The sequence below is a fragment of the Hippocampus guttulatus genome, chromosome 4, assembly GCF_054856545.1.
Source record: "Hippocampus guttulatus isolate MCC_2025c chromosome 4, RoL_Hgut_1.0, whole genome shotgun sequence".
Classification (NCBI taxonomy): domain Eukaryota; kingdom Metazoa; phylum Chordata; class Actinopteri; order Syngnathiformes; family Syngnathidae; genus Hippocampus; species Hippocampus guttulatus.
In genome coordinates, this window is record NC_141264.1 from 10,529,196 (window position 1) to 10,554,430 (window position 25,235).

At 45.5% G+C, this 25,235-nt stretch overlaps 1 protein-coding gene across 3 annotated transcripts in view; it reads left to right on the top strand.

Moving 5' to 3' along the window:
• dusp8a (dual specificity phosphatase 8a) overlaps nucleotides 1-25,235 on the top strand; it is a 45,028-nt gene that overhangs the window by 13,954 nt on the left and 5,839 nt on the right. For 2 of the 3 annotated variants that reach the window (XM_086108968.1, XM_086108969.1), the window contains exon 3: nucleotides 1,115-1,253. In XM_086108968.1, coding sequence (XP_085965094.1) covers nucleotides 1,115-1,253 — 139 coding nt within the window. Of the gene's footprint in view, nucleotides 1-1,114; nucleotides 1,254-20,325; nucleotides 21,419-25,235 lie in introns of those variants that run through there. The other variant, XM_086108971.1, reaches the window with a different exon arrangement.

A 25,235-nucleotide genomic window follows, 5' to 3' on the forward strand; every position in this document is an offset into this window, starting at 1 on the left:
TTCCTATTCAAACAAATTACAGGAATGCTGCCGCGTTTGTGCTTTGCTTGATTTGAATCGACCAGACGGGAGTAGCCTTTACGCGACCGCGTGCTGACCTTGTCCAGTCCAAATCACCTGCATGGCTGTCTGCCAAAGCACTCTGCTACAGCTGCTATGTTAGCAGAAACATAATCAGCTCCCCCCTCCCTCCACGTCTGACACTTCGACACATGCACACTTGCAATGAATGGCGCAATACAGCTGTGCACGCCATGGGGCCATCATCATCAGTATGCCTTTTGAATGAACTGAGTGAATGAGGCGTGTAGGAAAGTGCACTTTTGCCTGGAAGCTATTTTAGATGAGGACGATGTTGTGCTAAACAAAGACACCATATTCCTCTCTTGCCTGGCTTTTTGTCCTTTTTTTCACAGGATTTTTTTCTCCATATCATCCCTCTCTCTTTTTCCTCACTCTCCCTCTCTCCTTCCCGTCCAGTGGTGGTTCAGTGATGCAGCGATTCAGACCTGCAGTAGGTGCTGCCTCTTGGTCATGTGACCAAAGCCTGCCTGACAACATGGGGAAGAACAACCCAATGGGCACAGATGCGCATGCTCACTTTCACATTGCAGCGCGCGCGCATGCACACACACACACACACACACACTCACACACACACACACACACACACACACACACACTTAAACCCATGCCGCCTTTAAGCCGACATCAACCGCACCACAATGATAAATGCTGCACTGTGTTGTCGGAGCATTACTGGCTTTTCAAATTTTACTGTCACAAGTTCCCTTTTTTACCAAGCACAGGATTATCTGCAACGTAAATATTCTAGTCGTAGATGCAGCCCTTATGTATGATTCATACCATTATGCGATAGATTTATAATTTACAACAGAATCTCTGTTTACTGTTGCAGACATTGTAATCACTGGAGCTGGTATTGACCGTAACTGTCAGGAGTATGTTTATTGGTTATTTATCGTTCCTTTCCTGCCACATACCAGAGCCAGGGTGATTCGAATCAGATTTTATGCTTTGTGGTCAATCCCCATTGTTTCATTTTTCTTTCACTTAAGAATCACAGTGTGCATCTGACTTGTTTTCTGTGCAGGTGGAACTGGGCCGAAAGCAGGAAGTGGTGGTTTATGACCAGAGTTCCAAAGAAGCAGCTCATCTGTCCAAAGACGGCTTTGTGCACATTCTCTTGGGGAAGTTGGAGGGCACCTTCCACAAAGTCTCCCTGCTTACTGGTACGGATCAAAGTTGGACTGGTAGTAGGTGTCGTTGTCTGGTTTGTGTAATTATTATTATTTTTTAAAACATAATCAGCTTTCACTCTATACCCTTCTGGTCTTCTCATGGGCTCACCACCCATGGGAGGGGCCAAAGGGGTCGAGTACAGTGTGAGCTGGGTGGCAGCCAAAGCCGGGGACCCTGGCGGTCCGATCCTCGGCTACAGAAGCTAGCTCTAGGTACGTGGAATGTCACCTCTCTTGCAGGGAAGGAGCCCGAGCTGGTGTGCGAGGTAGAGAAGTTCCGACTGGATATAGTCGGACTTGCCTCCACACACAGCCTGGGTTCTGGTACCAGTTCTCTCGAGAGGGGTTGGACTCTCTTCCACTCTGGAGTTGCCCATGGTGAGAGGCGCAGAGCAGGTGTGGGCATACTCATTGCCCCTCGGCTCAGTGCCTGTACATTCGGGTTCACACCGGTAGACGAGGGGGTTGTCTCCCTCCGCCTTCGGGTGGGGGGCCGGGTCCTGACTGTTGTTTGTGCGTATGCACCCAACGGCAGCTCAGCATACCCACCCTAATTGGATCCCTTGGAGGGTATGCTGGAGAGTACTCCTGCTGGGGACTCCCTTGTTCTGCTGGAGGACTTCAATGCTCACGTGGGCAATGACAGTGAGACCTGGAAGGGTGTGATTGGGAGGAACGACCCCCCCCCCCCCCCCCCGATCATGATCGAGTGGTGTTTTGTTATTGGACTTCTGTGCTCATCACGGATTGTCCATAACGAACACCTTGTTCAAACATAAGGGCGTCCATATGTGCACTTGGCACCAGGACACCTTAGGCCACAGTTCGATGATTGACTTTGTGGTTGTATCATCGGATTTGCGGCCGCATGTTTTGGACACTCTGGTGAAGAGAGGGGCGGAGGTGTCAACTGATCACCACGTGGTGGTGAGTAGGCTCCGATGGTGGGGGAAAATGCCGGTCTTATCGAATTGTGAGGGTTTGTTGGGAGCATCTGGCGGAATCCCCTGTCAGAAGGAGTTTCAACTCCCACCTCCGGCAGAGCTTTTCACATGTCCCAGGGGAGGAAGGAGACATTGAGTTCGAGTGGACCATGTTCCGTGCCTCTATTGTTGAAGCGGCCAATCTGAGTTGTGGCCGTAAGGTGGTTAGTGCCTGTCGTGGTGGCAACCCCCATACTCGCTGGTGGACACCAGCAGTAAGGGATGCCATCAAGCTTAAAAAGGAGTCCTATCGGGCCTTTATGGCCTGTGGGACCCCAAAGGCAGCTGATGGGCATCGACTGGCTAAGCGGAGCGCAGCCTCGGTGGTCGCCGAGGCAAAAACTCGGGCATGGGAAGAGTTTGGTGAGTCCATGGAAGCCGACTTCCGGACAGCTTCGAGGAAATTCTGGTCCACCATATGACGTCTCAGGAGGGGGAAGCAGTGCACCACTAACACTGTGTACAGTGGGGATGGGGCACTGCTGATCTCGACTCGAGACGTAAGTCGGTGGGCAGAGTACGAAGACCTCCTCAACTCCACCAACACGCCTTCCTTGGAGGAAGCACAGTCTGGGGACTCTGAGGTGGGCTCTCCTATTTCTGTGGTTGAAGTCACCGATGTGGTTAAAAAGCTCCTCGGTGGCAGGGCCCCAGGGGTGGATGAGATTTGCCCGGAGTTCCTCAAGGCTCTGGATGTTGTGGGGCTGTCCTTGTTGACACGCCTCTGCAACATCGCATGGTCATCGGGGAGAGTGCCTCTGAATTGGTAGACCGGCGTGGTGGTCCCTCTGTTTAAAAAAGGGGACCGGAGGGTGTGTTCCAACTACAGAGGCATCACACTCCTCAGCCTCCCTTGTAAGGTCTATTCAGGGGTGCTGGAGAGGAGGGTCCGTCGGGAAGTCGAGCCTCAGATTGAGGAGGAGCAATGTGGTTTTCATCCCGGCCGTCGAACAGTGGACCAGCTCTACACCCTCAGCAGGGTCTTCGAGGGTATGTGGGAACTCGCCTAACCAGTCTACATGTGCTTTGTGGACTTGGAGAAGGCGTTTGACCGTGTCCTTCGTGGAGTTCTGTGGGGGGTGCTTTGTGGGTATGGGGTACAGAACCCCCTGACACGGGCTGCTCGGTCCCTATACCGCCGATGTCAGAGTTTGGTTCGCATTGCCGGCAGTAAGTCGGGATCGTTTCCAGTGAGGGTAGGACTCCGCCAAGGCTGCCCTTTGTCGCCGATTCTGTTCATAACCTTTATGGACAGAATTTCTAGGCGCAGCCGAAACGTTGAGGGGGTCCGTTTTGGGGGCCTCAGTATTGCATCCCTGCTTTTTGCAGATGATGTGGTGCTGTTGGCTCCTTCAAACAGGGCTCTCCAACTCTCACTGGAGCGTTTCGCAGCCGAGTGTGAAGCGGTTAGGATGAAGATCAGCACCTCCAAATCTGAAACCATGGTTCTCAGTCGGAAAAGGGTGGAGTGCCACCTCCGTGTCGGGGAGGAGATCTTGCTCCAAGTGGAGGAGTTTAAGTATCTTGGGGTCTTGTTCACGAGTGAGGGCAGGAGGGAGCGAGAGATCGAAAGGCGGATCGGTGCAGCGTCTGCTGTGATGTGGACTTTGTATCGGTCTGTCGTGGTCAAGAAGGAGCTGAGCCAAAGGGCGAAGCTCTCAATTTACCGGTCGATTTACGTTCCAACCCTCATCTATGGTCACGAGCTATGGGTCGTGACCGAAAGAACGAGATCCCGTATACAAGCGGCCAAAATGAGTTTTCTCCGCAGGGTGTCCGGGTTCTCCCTAAGAGAGAGGGTGCGAAGCTCGGTCATCCGGGAGGGGCTCAGAGTCGAGCCGCTTCTCTTTCACATCGAAAGGAGCCAGATGAGGTGGCTCGGGCATCTGATTAGGATGCCTCCTGGATGCCTCCCTGGCGAGGTGTTTCGGGCATGTCCCACCAGCAGGAGACCCCGGGGATGGCGCAGGACACACTGGAGAGACTATGTCACCCAGCTGGCCTGGGAACGCCTCGGGATTCCCCGGGAAGAGCTGAAAGAAGTGGCTGTGGAGAGGGAAGTCTAGACTTCCCTGCTCTGCTGCCCCCACGACCCGACCCCGGATAAGCGGTAGAAGATGGATGGATGGATGGATGGATGGACCCTACTGGTCCAATACAACTTTTCATATTTCACATCGGGTGGCCCGGTGGTCCAGTGGTTAGCGCGTCGACCTCACAGTGCAGTTCAATTCCATCTCCGGCCTCCCTGTGTGGAGTTTGCATTTTCTCCCCGGGCCTGCGTGGGTTTTCTCCGGGTACTCCGGTTTCCTCCCACATTCCAAAAACATGCATGGCAGGCTGATTGAACACTCTAAATTGTCCCTAGGTCTGAGTGTGAGCGCGGATGGTTGTTCGTCTCTGCGTGTCCTGCGATTGGCTGTCAACCGATTCAGGGTGTCCCCCGCCTACTGCCCGAAGACAGCTGGAATAGGCTCCAGCGGATCGGAAAATAAATGAATAAATAATATTTCACATATTTTGCAGTGAACTGAAGCGTTATGACACGATTTGTCCAGAAGATGTCACTGTTTTGCAATACATATCACAGCGCCTATATGGAGTTTTGATGAGCTTTAATATAATTATACTTAATGTATGCTCACACATTTGTAGAATTGGAAAACTGAAAACTGAAAATGCCCATGCTCGTTGCTTAGCCATGACTGCTCTCTAATCACTCTTTGAAGTTTTATCCTCTCAAGAGTCCCTGCTTTATTAAACATTATTTGGAACAATGCTGAAGTTTAACTTGTGCGGTTAAGTATCACAGTTATTCTGTCATAGTGCCCACTAAGCACACTAAGGCTTAATTTAGCAGCAGTGAGACTCTTAATAGTCTCATTGAGTTAATAACACCTTATTTGAAGTGTATGCAAGGATGCTACCTCGCGCTCATGCAGCAGCAGAGGCTTATGAGTCCATCCGCAAATGTGTCAGCACAGAAAAGAAAACGTAATCTGCCTCAGTCAGGAATGCAAATGAGACAGCAGAGGCATGTCGCTCGGGGTGAAGCTTTCCTCTCTTTGCATTCATTTGGCACTTCTCTGTTCTTTCCCTCAGCTGAAAGATCAGCACTTTTACACAAGTCATTCATAGATGCCACACATTGTCTCCATGCACCGGAGCGCCTTAATTCGTCCAAGATATGTAATGAGGTAGATTTGGCACAGCCGAGCATTAAATTACATGCAAGAAATTGTGATTCCCCCACCCATCTTTATGAAATTCAATGCTCTTGTAATTATAAAAGGAAAAGACCTTGTCGGCGATTGCCCTATTGTGTAAGTCTGCTCAGCACGTCGTTCATTCCACTCGCTTATTTTCTGCTGTTTCCACGTCGACAGTGGCAGAGAATATTCCGCAGGAGGACCCAGCCAATGGAAATGTCAGTTGTTTGTGTGTTAGTACGACTGGAGTCACTGGTGCTGACAGCCAGTGACTGCGCATAGCTGATGCGCTGTGTGCGTGCTCTGTGGCTGCATGGGCAGAGGAGCGGGTGATGTGTGGACACGTCTGAATTCTAGCATGCATGAATTTGTGCATGGTAGCATGTGAACCGCTGTAGGATGTGCTTATGTGTGGCTTTTCCATGAAAGATAAGGTGACAGATGAGTGGAAACGGATGCTGGAATTTTTTTTTTAATTTTTAATTCATGTGCTTCTTTGTACTCCCCAAAATAGCTTCACTTATGACACATGAAAAAATAAATCTGTCTTACTGTTCAAATGCTTCCGTGCATGAATGTGTGTGTAGGACCCTCATTCTCATACCGGACACATTAAAAGAATATTGTGTGTGTGCGTGTGTGTGTGTGAAACAAAAAAAGGATGACATTGTGATGTCTTTTATTTTTTTTTAACTGTTAAACTGGAGTCCTAATGCAGAAGCAGTCATTTTTACAGAATTTTTGTACAATGCAATAGTATTTGAACACTGACATTTTAGTTTTTCTGACCTCTGTAAAAGCAGCCATTTCATTACCTCTGCGTCCCGCGTCCTAGACGCATAATTTTCCCGCGGGACGCACAGTTCCAAATATTGTGCGTTTTTGGGATGCAAGAAAATTTAGCAGTCAAAACAAAACAAAAAAAAAAAAACTACGGCAGGCCTGAGGATTTCACGGTAACAATAGTTACCGGTAGCGTGTCGTTTCTGTGGCGTCATTTTGACGGTACCGAAAAATCGTTTAACCATAAAAGTCACCGCACACGAGTTGACTGTATGCGATCAAATCTCTCCTGTGTGATCAATGTGATTTCACTGTGCCTGTATGTGTGTTTGTGGTGTTGTGTGTGAGTGTGTTTCTTCTAATTTGCTTTCGTTTTGTTTTCAGTGTTGCGGGGAGATAACGTTATGTGCGCATGCGGGTTGCTATTTTAGTCCGCAAACTGAGGAATCAACACACAAAGGTCTACTAATTACGCCATTTAAGAAATGGGAATGCCAGTCTGATTTTTCGTATGAATCATCCAAAGGGCGTATCACGAATCTCACCTGTGATGTATGCACAGACCACGAGAGCGAGATACGACGTGAGGCACGATTACGAGGCAAGTTGATCATTAGGTCTATAGGCTAATCGCTATTAAAAATCTGATAAACAGTATTGGTTATTCTATAATTTACTGGTTGGAGCATGGTAACTTTATGAATAAAACATTCGTCACAAGGTGTAGTAATGCTAATGTTAACTGTTGGTAGAACTAATGAGGACGTGTGTCAGATTCTTTCGTCAAATTGATTGATTACACATGCATCGACTTGGGAAGAGGATGTCAAGCCACGTCAATACTTACCTGTATTAATGATTACCAGTAAATTAATGTTTGCAGTGTGAGACTGGAAAAACTACTCAGATTTTGTGGTATTCATGATGCCATATGAGAACACTATATTTTCATCCATTTATTTTTTTGAATAAACCTGGAGTACACAGCTGCTGATGTAATGTTCATTATTAATGCATAGTTCTCAAACATTTACCCTTGAAACGTTATACTTTTGAGTTTCAGAATTCTTGATTATGAATATCAGTCAAAATAGAAAAATGGGTTGAACGAACCCAAAATTAGTTACCGTGGTTTCCCATTGGGTAATCCGACGGAACCGAAAAACGGTTACCGTGAATTTCCGAAATCCTCAGGCCTGCTACTGAATTATTTACATTTTTGCAGCATTTGGTTATAATTGTATGTACATGTTGTTGTTTGTGTTATTATCATATGCAATTGGATAAGAATTCAAAATTTGGGACTCTCAAAATGCATAATGGACTAATACTTTTCTGATCAGCGAGTCCCTGGGACTTGCTGGGGGTAAACTGTAAAATTATCTCTGTAAAAGCTATAAATGAATCAATGGGCGTATTATTTCCCTAAAAAATTCCAATGGAACATAGTCTTTCAACATAAATAAAAACAGAATACAGTGATTTGCAAATACAAAGACATGTTGATTCGTTGTTTTTTGCAAGTAATCGTTAACATCAAATTTTATGGCTGCAACATGTTCCAAAAGAAGCTGGGACAGGGTCATGCTGACCACCGTGCCTCATCGCCTTTACTTTTAACAACATTCAATCAACATTTGGTAACTGAGGACACTAGTTGTCGAAACCTTCTTGGTGAAATTTGTGTTGTAGCCATAAAATTAGTCGTTCATGATTATTTGCCCAATTCAAAAAGTTTATCAGTTTGAACATTCAATATCTTGTCTTTGTAGTGTATTCAGAGGTTGACCATGATTTGCAAATCATTGCATTCTGTTTTTATTTATGTTTAACACAACATCCTAACTTTATTGGAATTGGGTTTTGTATATGCCGACATCATCTTTCTTGGAATTATTTGGCTTTAATGCCTTCTTTCTCATATTTCATGGAAGCTTAAAATAAAAAGTACCGGTAATCATTTTTTTCTGTCACTACCACCCTCTATCCTTTTTTTTTCCTCCAAGATTTCAACTGCTACTAATTCTTTCAATGACTGTTTATCTCTTATCTTTACTGACCTATTCAGGGCCCACACATATGCAAGTCACTCTCCACACAAAGTACATAACGTAACATTCCTTCAAATCAAGCCAGGAGTGGTGAAAATGGGAGCGGAATGGAGAGAAGGTAGATAAAAACAAAACCTTCTTGCACGGATGACCACAATGGGAAATTAAATGATGAGGCTCACTCAATATAAGGAATTTTGACTTTTGAGGTTCTGTTATGAAATAAGGGAGTTAGATCAGTCAGTCAGTCAGTCACCCCTCTTGAGTTTCCTTCAGTAACCAATTGATCGATCAATATGCAGAGCCACTTCTGACACGTGCCTGATGTCATCAAGCAAGCAGTGTCCCAAATAGAGCCATTGTTTGTCTCTGGCTTGCCATTGACTCCCCCATCGAGAGTTTGTCGCTTGGAATATACAGTACTGTACATTTTCATAACATTTGGCGTCAGAAAATGTTCCCGTGCATGTGCGGATGTCTGCTTTACTTAATGCTTGTATACATCTGTGTGTTGTCGTTGTTACTTCGCCGACTGTGAGAAAGTGTTTGTGAGAAAAATATTTTTACCACAAGTGATCTCACTCAGTGGGAGCTCAGGCTGATGTCTTGCCTTTTAGAGACTTGTGACTGTGTGTGTGCGTGTGTGTGTGTGTGCGTGTGTGTGTGTGTTGATGAAGAGAACATGACTTGTTTGGAGCCAATTGCCTCCCTTGTGGGTCTAAAGTTTGCGGGTTTCCCACCAACCTTATATCACAGCCCAGCCAAAGGCAGCGCTTCTCCTGCCAGTGTGCGGCGAGGTGGTATGTCAGCCGATGCCATCTGGGTCGTCATGTCACGTCACATCAGTCCCAATTTCGGCCTGCAAGCTCCAAACTTGCTGATGCAAGATGGACTTGATTTAGCGGAAAACTTTGAAGTCACAACATGGTCGTTTCTGAGACAGAAAGATCCCGAATTTATTTGGCTGTGCCTTTTTATAGAGCGAGGTGGAATTTTTCTGCAACCTGATGCGTTTTGCACTCAGAATATTAGATGTGTGATGACATCAGCCCAGTTTGACATTTTTTCATGCCATGTGCAGCAAAGATTACTTTCAGCATAGAAGAATGGGAGCATTGAATATCAGGTATTGAAGATCAAGGGAGTCCTGTTGAAAAATGACAAATATTTTTTGGTGAACTCCAGGTTTCTCCCTGTGCTTGTGTGGGTTTTCTCCGGCTTAGTCCCACATTCCAAAAAATTGCAAGTTAGGTTTAATAATGACCTTAAATTGTTGATAATTGTGAATATGAATTATTGAATTATATGAATTATTCCGAGTTAGACTGCAACTCACAGTAGACAAGCGTTATCGAAAATGGGTGGATGGAAACAATTGATTTAAAATGTATGAAATTGTTGGCTTCAAGTCTGAAAGTGTGGATAAGAAAAAAATAACGTAGCAGATTTTAAATTCATACATCATAAATAGTTTGAGGGTTTTGGAGTATAGGTTATGAAAATAAAGGTGGTGAGAGCCGAGACTGTGTGTTGTTAGGAGATGTCACATCTGCCCTTCATCTTTTCGGTGTGTTGTTTTCGCAGGAATACTTAAGCTGACACCACTAGCTCAAAAGAGAGAATAAAAGGATAGGACAAGAAAGATTTCACGTGCCAGTTTGAGTATGGATTCCTGCCACTAGACTAAGGTGACTTTATTTGACAGAAAAGTCGCCAATAGCAACAGTGATGATTCATTGTTTGTGGTTCATGTTGATGGACAGCGTTGACCCAGATGCTCACAGCTGGAAAAACTTACAGCATTGTGGACACGAAACAAATACTAAAATAGTTTGCTTTGCATCGGGCTACTATTTTAAAAGTTTTTCTTTGATTTTTCAACCAACCCTATTAACTGGAGAGTATGTCAAGACAGTTGAGCGACGTTGCGGGTGAGAATGTTGGTTCCCACGCTGTCACCTGAACAAGGGAAAAGAGCAAACAAGCAAAAACAAACGGTAGGAGACCTTGTGATGACATACTGATGAGGGGTATTAGCAGATGAAAGGTGCCTCTTTCTCGCTCTCTCTCCCTCCTTTTGCTTGCACTTGCGTCGTCCTCCTTTTTTTCCCCGCTCACACAGGAGCTGCTGTCTAGCCCAGAGCAAGCATGATGACATCAGGTTTGGGTGTGACAGCAAAGGTACAAAGGTCAATTCGGTTATGTGTCATTCTTCAGGGCGGTTATACAATGGGGCGGTGCCCCCCACCCCATCCACCCGCCCCATGTGTTTGTGTGTGTGCGTGTTTGTGTGCGTGCACGCGCATGCATGCGCACATACATGAGAGCATCAGAGAAAAGTAGAAGAGGTGAGGTAATGGTGGAAGGCTGAATCTCTCAATGCGGCCCTTCACAGAGACATTACAATGAGCTACACAAGGAGCTCTGCTTGTGTCACTGTGTGTTTTTGTGTGTCTGTGTGCACGTTGCATTGAATATGTGCATATGAAGTCGTGTGTGCATGTGAGTGAGGCAATGTTTGAGAAAGCATGCGCGATGGCAGACTGAACAAAGAGTGAGCTATTTAAGAGATGAGGTAATAGTCCTCATTTTATCCAGAATGTGTTTGTGTTCAGTCAGCCTCATCCACGTCGGGAGAGTGTGTGGCCTTTGAGGCTGTAAAGTGGAACAGACCCTCATGCCGTCCTTGAAAGCATCCTCAGTGCTCAGTCGTCATGACTTTGTCTCCACTGGAGCAGCACACCATATAAAAATGTTTCACTTCTCGTACTGTTTTAAATGAAGCTCTCGGTTAGCTTGGACAAGTATCAGATTTTCCAGATGTACGGGGCACATGGTTGCTTGGTACAGACACTGGCAAACATCACATTATCATTTTGTACATTTTCAGAGAAGCAAAAATCGCCACGACCGCTGAAGTCATATTGCGGTATCTGTCGAAATAATCACAGTGTTGCTTTTGATTTATGGACAACAACAATATGCGCAGCAAACCTGCAAAGGGCATCATGTGTGAATGCTGGGAATTAGACACTTAAACAGCAAAGTTTTGTTAGAGATGGCGCCATGTATTGACGATACTTCACTTTGGTACATTTTTGTTGCTAGCACTTCAGCTTGATGGCGATGTCTTTGCACTGACAATGAATTTGTGAAGGTCCTCCAATTTCTGGTTTCATTGAGGACACATTTGGTTTCATGAAAGAACGATGGTTGGGCAACAGTTATGACAACATTAATAATAATAATAAATGCTCTTGCGATTCGGAGGCCCAGTCTCATTCGGCTGGGTCGTCACAGTGCGTAGAGCCGATCAGCTTCACCAGGGCCCGCCAATGACCACGGTCATGAGCCAGGTCCACTGCATCCTCCAGGGTAATAATAATAATAATAATAATACATTTTATTTATAAGCGCCTTTCAAGACACCCAAGGACACTTTACAATAACAAAAAACACAAAACAATACAATACGGTAAGGCCAATGACAACATTGCCGCGGTTAAAATCTTTTCACATCATCCTTTTTTTTGATGTGAGACCACCTGCATTTAGTCCCAAGTGTGACCCTTTAGGTCCAATCGTCAACATGAATTAAGGTTACTTTATCAGCTAAGGATTGAAAGCATGGGTTGAGTGATAATTGCAATTGACCCGATCATGTAGTAATCTTGAGGCCTACCTGTCATGGTTCCTCCCATTTTGTTTTGACAACTCCATCTTAACCTCCTAACCTACCCTTTCTGCACCTCCTTGCCCCCAAACCCCCATTTTGGCACACTCTCATCTGACCTCGCTCCATTACGCCACGTGGGACTGCTGCATATCAATGATTTCATTGAGAAGGAGCCAGTAGGGCCATTAAGAGGTGAGCTCACCTTCCCCAGAGATATTTGACCTTATTCTCCATGACCCGGGCTTCCTCCTTGTCCCTGCCTCCATTACTCTTTCAGCCCCTTTACCCGACCCCCCCCCACCCCCCCATTTGTCCCCTCCTCCACCTCGCGTTCCTCCTCGCTTCTGTTTCACGGTGCTGAGAACAGAGCTCTATTTTTAGGCCCAGACTCCTGCGGTCGTCACATCTGGCGCCAGTGGCCTCGATGCTCTCGCCCTGGCCTGTAGATACACAAACACACATTCACCCCACCCCAGTCAGCAGGAGGAGAGCGCAAAGGTCAAAGTAAATGGCCCACGGAAATATCGATGACATCACCTTCCCCATCTGAAAATGTTTCAGACGCTAAGAAGCCTCAGAGCTGCACATTTACATCACGTTCTGCTCTGCATGTATGTCTTGAGCTCCTTCTTAAGGAAGGCTAATGAGGCATTGTGCAGATGCATACCGTACACACAAAGTAGCTCTAGAAGCGGGTACATCCATGCACGTATGGGCACACGTACATTATGGTAACAGACCTCAGAAGGTGGCCTTTGCAGAGTTTGGTTTATGTAACCATGTTGCTCTGCCAGAGCTCTCACCCCCCCCCCCCCTCCTTGTCTGTCTCATTGGCCTCACATGATGTGCTTGATGTCATTTTCCCTTCTTTGCCTTGAAAAAAGGGAAGACGAAAACAGGCCAGTGTGTGTGTGTGTCTGGCCTGTTGAGCCGGCAAGGGACTTGTAAGTGATGAAGAAGAGGAGCGGGATCACGTCATGCTGGAAACATTTGGCAGAGGCTCACATTAAAACACATACAGATGAATAAAGACACACGCGCCTAGCCAACCACACACACAAGAAGTGAATGAGCTTTTCCGTCTTTTAATAATGTGTACGCTGTGCATACATTGCAAGGCGGATAAAGATTAGAACCGATGACAATTAAGACACAAACTTGTGAGATGAGCTTTGAGGCATTCTAGAGAGGATGAAGTCATTGACACACCATCATCAAGTAATGTTGCAATGTGAACATTGATTTTTTTTTTTTTTTTTTTTTGAAAAGGTCCATTCAGCTTCTGAATGGAGGAATTCCCAATGGAGGAATGTTTTTTGCAAAACCCTCTTGAAAATGTTGCATGCCACTCGGTAGAGCGCAGACCTTGACCTCCTGCATATGTCTCAAATGTGTTTCAGGCCCAATGATTTCTTTCTTACATTAACTAAAGGCCAACGAAAGGCCAAATGTTGGAATGTCCAGTGGTGGGATAAAGATCGGGATCCTTTATTGCTACCAAATGATTCATGAGCTCATTCCTCCTTTTTACACAAAAATAGTAATTTCTTAGTAGCAAACCACAGCAGTCAAAGTTGAATCATAATTAAAAGAAGCCTAGCTTTTGCTGTTTGTTTGTTTGTTTGTTTGTTTTTTTAACTACGAGAAAAAAAAAAGCTTGTGTGGAAGTCCTGACGCTGGATATTTGTACCACCGTGCCCTAAATATTTCAACCATTGCTGCTTTGTGTATACAATTCATTCATAGCGCATGCCTTGTGGCTTGGCTGCATTTGAAATGTATCTGAATGCCCTTTAAGCATCCCAACCCACCCGTGTAATGCATTCATGTCGCGCCAAATAAAAATAGTTTGTTTAAACGGTTACCTAGGCAGTTTCAACACATCAGGTCAACAGAAGCAAAAGTAGAGCAGCATGATAACCTTAGATCACCGTCTCCACGTTTTGCCCCCCCATCAGCGCCTTTAAACTTAAGCCTCCCAGTGAATGCGGGCCAATTGCTTGGGAGCTCAGTCGCACCATTAGTTTAATCAATGTCAGCTTGAAGACTCTGGCGCACTCATGGTAATTTTTACCAGAAGCGCCATCAAGGAAAAGAGTCACTCTCAATTAGGCTAGCAAGCTTCTACCCAGTACTTGGGTGCATCCACCACATTCCACTCATGCTCGGACTGCCCACTACTGTTCCTGCTATGGCGTCACTCCGCTAAACAATGGTAGATTCCTGTTTATCACTGGGCTGTCTTTGATGCACTATCTCAAGAATTCCACAGCACCGCTTCGTTGCTTACCTTTTTGGTCATTTTTTTTAAAGCAGATTTTGTCAGGCATGTTTATGTTGGGGACATTGGTTTAAAATCTGATGTGTTTTCTGGTGCAAAGACTTGTAAGGCAGCTCTAATGTGTTATCTAATAACCCATGACCACACATTTTTAGACGGAACCTCCGGAGCCACTGCTTCCTGATAGAAATGGGAATTTTTTTTTCCATCACTATGACAACAAGCTAATTTTGGAGTTACGAGCAAGCCCAAGGCCCCGTATCAGTAATGTGGTAGTTAGTGATGGTTCATTTTCCTCACGATGGTTCTTTGTCCTCACATGCATTAATAGTCGGAGGAATGCGTAACACAAACAGCAACACACATCTACAAATAAACAAAACCCCCAAACAGCCACTTCCTCTTGTTGTGCAACCGTTTACTGATAAACCAAAGTCAGTCCATCTTGGGGTGACAAGCAATCAGGAACTCGGCATGTGTACTGAAATATATGCTTGAGTTCTTGTCTACCAGATTTGTTTTTACTTTACAAATGCTCGACTTGTCTAAGTTTGCACCATCTGCATGCTGTAGCATCATGAGGGCGTTGGCTTTGCTCTAATGGAGACAGCTTGTCCAGTTCCTCTTACTGCATGGCGTCATACTTCCTCTATTGTTCTTTTGTCGCTGGCAGAGTGATGTCACTACTGGGCTCTGGATCTGACACACGCACTTGCACACACACGCACACATCTCTGGGGCCTGTTGGAGCAGGAAAGCCAACCCTCGCTGTGGGCGTTGTGATCGCCGCTGTCATCATGCACTGATAAGTCTCCAAGGTGCAGCGCCTCATTTCTTCAGCTTGACTCTCTGTATGAGAGGAAAGTGCTCAATGATTAGAGGTTGAGTAATGCTTTCAGTGGCTGGTGCTATGGAGCATTTTATCAAGTGAATATGACCATTGACCATTTGTTTTGTTATCTCGAACAAGCGTGAAAATCTAAAGGTTAAGTTTTCTTTGCTTTTAGTCAGTAAGAATACATAAACATTACATCAACGATTCAGCATGATTTCCCTCCCGAGCTTGCGTAGGTTTTCTGCTGTGAGTGTAAATGTGTGTGTGTTTTGTTTGTCTGTGTGCGCATTGCCTTGACCGCCCTGGACTGTTTGCCAGCTCAATTGGTGCCCAAAGCTAGCTGGGATTGGCTCCTCTTTAGCCCTAAAGAAGACAAGTGCATTCCGAAAATGGATGGGTCAGAGTAAGCGCTCCAGAGCCAGCAAATGGAACTTGCTACTCTGACGTAGTAGTTGGCTCTCTCTCTTTAAATGCACAGTACCACCACCAACAGGACCAGAGTGGAACAGCTCTACTCGGTGCATCGTTGTATTTTAAGCAACCCATTCAATTGTGCATGTTGCATATTGTTTAGGGGTTTTTTTTCTTAGAAATGGTACTTTTTGTTGTTTTCAACAAGTAAGGTACACTGAAAACAATGGGGTGCTGATACTCCGTTTTAGTTTGTCAAATGGCTGCACACAATTGAATCATTTGGATTTCGATGCATTTTTTAAGCAGAGTTGTAGGGTACTTAAAAATAGATATGCATGGATCCACATTATTTTATTTCATGCAACCACAAAATGAAATTGAGTGCATTCAACACACCATTTTTTCAGTGTGATGTGATATTTCCCTGGTACATTCAGAACAAATATTGTTTGACATACACCATAATTTTGACTGATTTGTGACTAATGATGCGTAACGATATAAACAGACTTGACCCACGGCATTGTTGCTTTGTAAAATTATCGAACCGCACCCTTGCTTTGCCACATGCTAGCCGACTGTGCTGCGGGGTAGCTAATTAACATGAAACTGATCTGGAACCTGCCAGTCAGGCTTTGTTGCAGAAGTTTAAGAAGCTGTCAGCTCTCTTGTATGCAGAATTAAGCTGCTAGCATGTGTGCATTTGATGTAAATATGGCACAGACTGATAGAGAGAGAGTGAGAGAGAGAGAGAGAGAGATCAAATGTTTCCCAGCTCATCTTATGGGGAAAAAGGGAACCAAAAATGTGTTATCTGATTTATGCTCTGTGTAGATGTTTACCCTGTAACGTTAAAGTGTACAAGGAAGTACAATGAAATGGGAACTTGTTTTATGTTTCCCTTGCACGCAGCTAAAATACAACTTCAAGAGAACAGCTATGATGACGCTCACTTCACAACATAAATGGTAATGTTCAAGGTTCACTTCACTAAATGCTAGCACACCACCACGTTGTCGCCACCTTGCTCATACTGTGGTGACCAGTATTGAGTCTAATACTTCTGTCTATTCTGACACACACACACACACACACACACACACACACACACACGCACGTGCACACACTGCTTAATGGCTCCAACTGGGATTTTAAATGATGTACAATTTATGGTTTATGAGGCCCATCTGGTCCTGAAAACCCCGCCTGCAGGCTTTGATAGCTTACCCTTCCTCTTCACGTTGCGTGTGTGTACGTGTATGTGTGCATGTGTATGTGGACGCAGGACTGAACAGATTGACTGAAGTGATTTCTTAGTAGTGAAGCGGCACCAGTAACTGGATGCTGAGCTACCCCGGGGGCTTAATGAGCTTGGAACACGGGGTCTCCGCTGCAATACCGACTGCACTATCTCATGCATGGACATGCAGATGGGTCAACCCTGTCATTCATCTGCATCTCTTCTTGTAATCTCATCCAACAGAGATCCGCCTGCCTCCTTTTCGTTACATCCACATCCTTTTCAAGATTTCTGTTTGCTTTGTGGGGCGGCCCGGTAGTCTAGTGGTTAGCACGTCGGCTTCACAGTGCAGAGGTACCGGGTTCGATTCCAGCTCCGGCCTCCCTGTGTGGAGTTTGCATGTTCTCCCCGGGCCTGCGTGGGTTTTCTCCGGGTGCTCCGGTTTCCTCCCACATTCCAAAAACATGCATGGCAGGCTGATTGGATGCGCTAAATTGTCCCTAGTGTGGGCATGGATGGTTGTTCGTCTCTGTGTGCCCTGCGATTGGCTGGCAACTGATTCAGGGTGTCCCCCGCCTACTGCCCGGAGACGGCTGGGATAGGCTCCAGCACCCCCCGCGACCCTAGTGAGGATCAAGCGGTTTGGAAAATGGATGGATGGATGTTTGCTTTGTGTGCACTTTGCATGTTGGCCCTTGTTAAATGACTCCATATCTAAAAATATGTTCCCAACTGACGATACCTTCTGTTGCTTTATTCCAAGCCACTGCATTTCGAGCAAGGTTTTAGAAGCGTCCATCTGAATGAAACATGAAGCCAGTCAAACTACAGGGAAGAACCTTAATCAATACTTGAGAGATGAGAAAGGACACATGCTTGTTGCACTTGGTCACCCTCACTCACACATACAGGACACAATTACGTACTGCACTACCAATGTCCCCTGTAGGATAACCAGATCAGCTGTCATCCCACTCACCCAGTTGCTAATCTGCCCATCCAAAACCTCCGACGCCTCCCCCTCATTCAATTTCTCCATCTCTCCCCCAGCAACTACCTCAGCCCCTTGGCATGGCAGCTGTGTCGTCCTGTAAGCATTACATCACCGTAAGAGCAGTCTTGTCACCGATCCCCTGACAACCAGCACCGTCAACATACACTCACACAAACACACTTGCACACGTAAATTGCATGCACGTACTGTACACACTCACTGATGCGTGTTTGCCGGGCAAAGTGTTGTATACTTCAGCCTGAACCCACACACCTCTCCTTTTGTCCTTCACACAAACACATTTATATATGCACACATAGCAAACCCAATTAACTCACAGTCCTCATCACCCTAATCTCCCCTATCTGGAAAATGACATCGTCCCTTCCTATGCAATCCTGACAGATGATCTATGGTGTTGGATTACACTCCTGTCACTGCCTGTTTTAGCAAAAGAGGGGAGAGCGCACATGGACAAATAAATATTGAAGTATTAGTCTGCTAAGCCATGGTTATTTCACCCCCGAAAAACTTATTTATCCGCAGTGCTGTCAGTCTCCCAAGTCAAAATGCTCTAAAGACCAGGGGACACTGAAACAGTCTCTTTGGGGAAATAGTCATCACATTTTAAATAAAGTAAATGCAAAGAGACAACTGCCATTCAATTTGGATCTGTCCCTTTTTATGACTGGTATATCAAATTAGTCCGTATTGTTTTTCATTCAAGTACGGTCATCATGACCGTACTTGAATCACAAATCTTATACATTGTATTTGCAATCACAATACCTGTACAACAAATTGGAAAAGATTTAACTAAATATTCTCAATGGGTTGGTATCACTCTGTTTATGTGTTGTGCTCCTAGGACCACCTATTTCTGTCGCCGCAGAGAGCTCACGTTCGCTCAATAGAACACCATGGCTGCCGCTTGCTATACTATATATCCCACGGTAATCCTCCAATTAGCACAACTACTATTCTCAGCCAGTTACTCGGGAGGGTGGCAGAAGAGAGTGGGAGGAAGCAACACACTCATGTCATTTTAGGAAATCTAGGCTACTTTTATTGTTGTGGTCCAACCAGGCACATGCAAATGATATCCTTGTTAATGCACTCTCGAGTCATTATTTTTCTTTGTTCTTGTTTTTTTCCCCAGTCAGCATGAATGTAAATTTCATTGTATGTGTGTGTATACTGTGTGTGTGTATGTGTGTGTGTGTGTATATAGGTACCTGGCTTTGCCAAGCAACCGTGAAAGAAATGACTTTCAGGGACTATTGGTGACAGTGGGGCTCACTCTTTCTATTTGTCTATTTGTTTGTTTATTTATTTAGACCAGTTTGGACCTGCCCTAAGTAGCAAGCTGCCTATTGGCGAGCGCGGTGGACAAGAGCCCTTAAAAGGAAAAAAAACAAAACACACATCTTTGACAATCTCAAAATCGCATTGTCTGAGATCTCAATTTCGGTCTCAAAATGATAAATCATTCGGCCTTTGCGCAAAAGTAACGCTTCACACCACCCTGAAAACGCCACCTCCACTGTCAAACATATTGGCGGCAGCATCATGGTCTATGGCTGCTTTTCTTTCGCAGTTACTGGGAAGATAGAGTTGATGAGAAGCTGGGGAGCCAACTACAGGGCCATTTTGGAAGACAGTTTTTTTTAACTGTAATCACAGCAAAAGGTGTTTCTACAAAGTATTAAGTCGGGGGAGCCAAATAATATTACACACCCCAATTTTCATTTTTTTCTGTCTTAAAAAAAAAAAAAAAAAGGATAAAATATCCCATGAACTTCATTCGGCTGAAATGAGTTTCCTCCCAAGGTGTCCGGGCTCTTCCCTGTCAGTCTAGTCTAGCTGATTCTCCTCCACATCGAGAGGGGCCGGATGAGGTGGCTCAGGCATCTTATTAGGATGCCTCCTGGACACCTCCCTGGTGAGATGTTCCGGGCATTTCCAACTGGCAGGATGCCCCAGGGACAACCCAGGACATGCTGGCGAGACTATGTCTCCGGGCTGGTTTGGGAATGCCTTGGGATCCCCCTGGAAGAGCTAAAAGAAGTGGCTGGGGAGAGAGATGTCTCGGCTTCCCTGCTCAGGCTGTTGCCCCATGACCCGACCCCAAATAAGTGGTAGAGAGTGGATGGATGGATGGATGTTTGGGGCATGATATGTGGCAAGAGGTGAAAAGGTTCTAGGGGGCCGAATACTTTTGGAAGCCACTGTAACAATTGGTTTCCATTCAGTCTCCCCAAGCAGTCATGTAATGTCATTTGCTGCCCCGCCAATAGCTGAACCTGTGGGCTGCATATTTTTCATTCCATAGTAAAGTGGTGGGTGGACAGGCACATGGAGAATGTTTGCACACCACAAGCTTGTTGAGTTTTCACCTCTAGGGTTTCTCTCTTTTGTCCGCTTTGGTTCTTTTTCCATGCTCTCCCCTAACTTAACATTTTCCTTCTCCAATTTCATCCTCAAAGACAAAACCACATGGGACAGAACTGTGGACTATGGCCCGGCAGGACAGTGAGGTCACGCACATTCTCCCATTGCAACACTAGATATTCCTGTCTTTGAAAGCTATCGAGTCATCTTAAATCTTGTTGTAGTTGCGCAGTTTGGTTCCACTGGTTGTTAAAACTATTCTCACTGTAACTAGTCAAACATAAAGCTGTGCATTCCCATCACTTAACTAGTAAAGTCAGGTAGTCACGCTTAGCTGCTGAAGTACCTGTTGGCCTTTAACTGTCTCCATTAGAGGCCAGCTCTGCAGCTCGGTCCCTGAGGTGGCCGCATATTTGTTGACTGACTAAGGAATGTGGTTACGTGCCTTGGACATTAGCTATGACGGAGCTCTGGCTCCATAGGAGAGGGAGGGTGCAAAGAAGAGGGGCAGGCTCCAGCCTTACGGCAAGTGAGCTCATTCACCCTCCAAGCTCGAGGAGAGCGAGTGGCGGCGTCATCCTCCGTTGCAGAGAGTGCGATCAGAAAGAGGAGGGAGGCAGAGGGAGGAGTTTTCGCGAGTGAGTGAGCGAATGGGAGACGTGGAGAGCGGAGCCGCACAACAATAGTCCGCTGCTCTTCTTGCTGTGGACTCGCTGAGAAAGAGAGAGCCCTCACTAAGACACACAGAAGCTCTCAGACCAGCTGCAGGCGGAATACAGCTGGCACATTTGTGCTGGAAAAGGCACCCGTTTTGCTCTTGCGCTCTCAGTGGCCGACATTCTGAACAAAACCATAGAGTTACTAACTATTTACCCCAGAGCATTTCCGGGATTTTTGCATTCACATAGGATTCTGGCCACATGTGGACTTGTTTTGGGGCAATTTGGGGTGCAGCAACAGAGATACTCGGTTTTTCATTTTTCCTGCGCATGGTCCATGACTGAGGGTCATTCCCAAGACTCCCGAACAGTTTACACAGCTAGTGTGTACTCTGACATCAAATTCAGATTGGGCAATCTTGGAATTTCCACCTCCATCAGCTTTGTAAGGAGGACATTTTCGCTCGAGACTCTTGCAAGGGGTGGCTCCATCCCTGAAGAAGTCGGATTGTGTTCTTGGGGATGCCACTTGATGTGGTGATATCCCCTGCAGAGGATCGTTTTTGGCCGGACCTGCACGACACTGATATGAGGCTGAAGATCAGGGTCCGCAGGATGAAGGAGGGCAGGGAGCTACGAGGTGTGTACCCACCTGGACACTCAACGACAATTTGTGTGTGTGGGCGTGTGCATGTATGTGTGTGTGTTCGATTTGGGGGATATGGAGAAGGGCCCGCTTGCTATGAAACAGGAGTATGTGTGCCCTTCAACAATATGCAAAAGGAATATGTTGTATTGATGGTGCCAGTTTAGCTCCTGATAGCATTTTACAGTAGAGACTATAAAGTCAGATGAGGTATTCCAGTGCTAGCGTGGACTAAAAGTGGACATGAATGAAAGGTAGTGATTGTACAATATTTAGAATCCACTGCTAACAGACAGATGGGGCTCTTTGAGCAGATCCTGCTCAACCTGACATTAGTTCCCCTCAGCTTTTGTCTTCACCTTTACGCCGGTTAGAGACTTAATAGGAAGAAGGATTAGGAGGATGACATGAAGATAAAATCCAATGAAAAGTAAGAGAAAGGGGATTCGGGCAAGAGAATGAGAGCTGTGACCCACGGTATGACATAGTGCTCATGCTCTCACAGCCTGTGGTCATTGAGATGTAAAACTGCCACAAAGGCGTCATTCTTTTTCTTCTTGGCTTTTCTTACTCTCTTACTGAGGACTCACACTCTCTCTTTTCAGAATGTATGTGGAGATTATGTTATCATTGTGTGTGGTGTGCACTGCAGGTGGCAAAGACAACACTTTTTCACACAGGCATGAGGCAATACTTTCATAGTGAACAAAGTACACGCAGCCAATCATTCCTTCACCCCACGCTGGATGTGCATGGCACATGTATACATTTAGTGGGAGTGATTCTGTTCAAAGCAAACCACATTTTGCGCTTGCCTGTGTGTTTGCACAGCAGCATGTACAGTTCATTTTGCAATCAGACTTTGTTGCTGGAGGTGACAAGCTTGATTTTTTTTTCTCAAAGTAATAAATTAGGAGTTGATTTTAGAACATTAAACTCATCCTTCTCCAATAACTAATGATTTTCTGAATAATCAATTAGGTTGTTGATTATTATGTCAATGAAACATTTTTTTAAATTCATGAATTCCTTTATTCAGATAGAGGATGTTATATCAAATGGACAGTGTTGAAAGCAAATTATTCATGATTCAGTTAATCGTTGGCTCCCTGAGCTTTCAAAAAAAAATAGGCAAAAATGTTCTTTTCCAAAGGAAAACAAATGTTTTATTTTGATTCAACACAAAGATGATGGATGAGTTTACTTCCATGGAATGGGGCAATATTTAGTGTTGTGACAGTGAAATTTCAAGCATTTAGACAGTTTAAAAAAAGGATCAAAACGATTCATCGGTGATCAAAAATAATGATCAATTTGATAACCGATTAATATTTTGCACAGCATGTTACCAACATTGCCTCACACGGTATAATGTAAATTAAATAGCAATTCAAACAAAGTGACATATAGTGGCTGTCTGTGCACTAAGATAGAGGAACAATGACAGTTTAACCATTAGACAGGATGCCATGCTAATCACACAGTCTATCAATCCTCAACATGACGCCTGCTTGAAAAGATGACATCACCCTCTTGTCTCATCTGTGCATTGTCAATCTTTTCTGTTTTGACACAATTGGTCATCAGCCCCCCCCCCCCGAAACACACACACACGCACACACTCTCTCAGCCTTTCTTTTCTCCAGGCTGCAATTCAGCTTTTGTGGTGCTGAGTGGGACATGTGTGCAATGATGTCATGTTTGGTGGAGGGGGGTGGGGTCACATTGAAATGCTAATGTACCCTCATGGGTTGAAGGGACAGCTGGAGGTGCACACTGGATGGCGTCATGTCTCCCCTGATATGAACCGAAGAGGGGAGTGGTGGAGGGGTGCGGGGTGGCCATTCATGCAGACCAATGCCCGCAGGTTGTGGAGGTTTGTGTGTGCGGGGGGAAATCACCTCACCATTAACTGTCAACTGAAAGCTACACACTTTACAGGAGCTTGAACACAGAGGGGGGATTGAGTTGGTTTGTATTGATACAGCAGTCAATTGTACCACTAGGAGTGATGATGTAACAGCGGAGCTCCCATTAACCAAAATAGCCACATGGTGTGTATCTCTGTCCAAAATGGTCCGTGGGTTCCACTCGAGCTTTCATCATCCTACTCTCCCTGCATCGATTCACAAAAGGGCACAAAAAAAGTGGGATCTGATCTGCTACTGATCCCTGATAGTAAAGATTGGAAATTTTGATTTGGATTCAGTTTGTTGTAAGAAATAAGGAATGAATAAAAGCAGCCAGGAGGCCCGAGTCCTACACTCTGACATAGAGGGTTGGAAGTTGTGGGGGGGCGGGTTAGTAAGCAGTTGCATAAGTGATGAATTGGGCAGAGGGAAACGGAAAAAGGAAGTCACCACTGGCGAGCGCTGCCGATGGCGACACAGTGCCCTCTTTCCCGGATCTGTACTTGCCTTTTTTTAGGCTGGTGTGATCACGGATCGGTTTGCCACATCCTGTTTATTTTCCATATACAAACTACTACCTTCAAATGTCCAAAAAGAAAGGCCGTATCTCCGTTGTTCCCCTCGCCAAAGCCCAAATTGCTCCAACGCCGAAATGATAGCTCGCAATTTGTTGGAAAGGTGACAACAATTCTCGACACCGGCTTACACAAATATGTGCAGCCATTTGTGTTCATGTGTAAAGTATCAGCATGTCACGCTCGACTGATTATCACGCCGCACTGAAGATGAACTCATCCTTCCCAGTTGACCTTCTGATGTCATGTTTGGAGACAGCTGGCTCGCTGTGTGTCACAGGGTATTTTTCAATGACTTCATTGTGGGTCCTCACTGGTGTGTTTGCGTTATGTTCGGAGATTGGAATGGCTCGTCGTTTTCTTTTCTGGAGAATGTGAGGTCATGTCTCTCTATTCATGTGTATACGTCCTTGAGCTCTTTTGACACTGCGCAGTGTGTCCTATAACTTCCTGAGAACACACAAGGGGAACACCATGAGCTAACCGTCAACACTGTCCTTCCTTGTTGTCCCTGACAACTTAAAGGCAGGGGAGGTCAGGTGACAGAATGACAATAACGTACTATCTCCTGGCTGTGTGTGTAAGGCCAGCGCTGCCTGCAAGGGAGGTGTCAGTAATTGTATTGACGTCATGTAACTACCCTTTAAAACAACACTTGACACAGGCCGCTTATCTCTGACTTGATCCGCTTCATTCCGCTTCAACTGTCACCATTACCTGAGTCACACACTGGCCCGACATGTTTCCTGCGTTTTCATACTTTGACTGCAATCACTATATTATTCCAGACACATATTTAATTGTAAAAGCAAGTCTATTGATCGGAGAGTTTGTCCACTCATGCCGTCACTTCCCCTCACATACACTTTCTCCCCACGCATGCCGTTGAGCAAACATACTGTGTCCACAGTGTCGTGTCCTGTCTTGTGTACTTCTAACAAACTCTCAAACAATGTTCTCACGTAGAAAGGGAAATGGTTGTCGTGTGACATGAGCCTTTTCCTGTTGTTTCTGCTGTCTCCAAGAACATTGCGCTTCCTCGTTACAATACACTCAAGACCCGTCCGTATATGTAGCCGAGGTCCAGGAAGAGACCCTTTCGAAGAACTGCCCCCGCCCCCATCTGGGTTCTTAAGTTCAAATGAACAAGATAGCATAGAGGCCAAATAGAGAATGTATGTCGTCATATTTATTTGGACAGCAGTTGGCATGAAAGCCTCCGCTCCTCGTTCTTGGGCGCTATCTTCCGCGTCATACATGGTGTAGCACTGATGTCATCACTCCGTCAGTTGCCACTAATAGCAGGAGACCGACAGGGACACACAA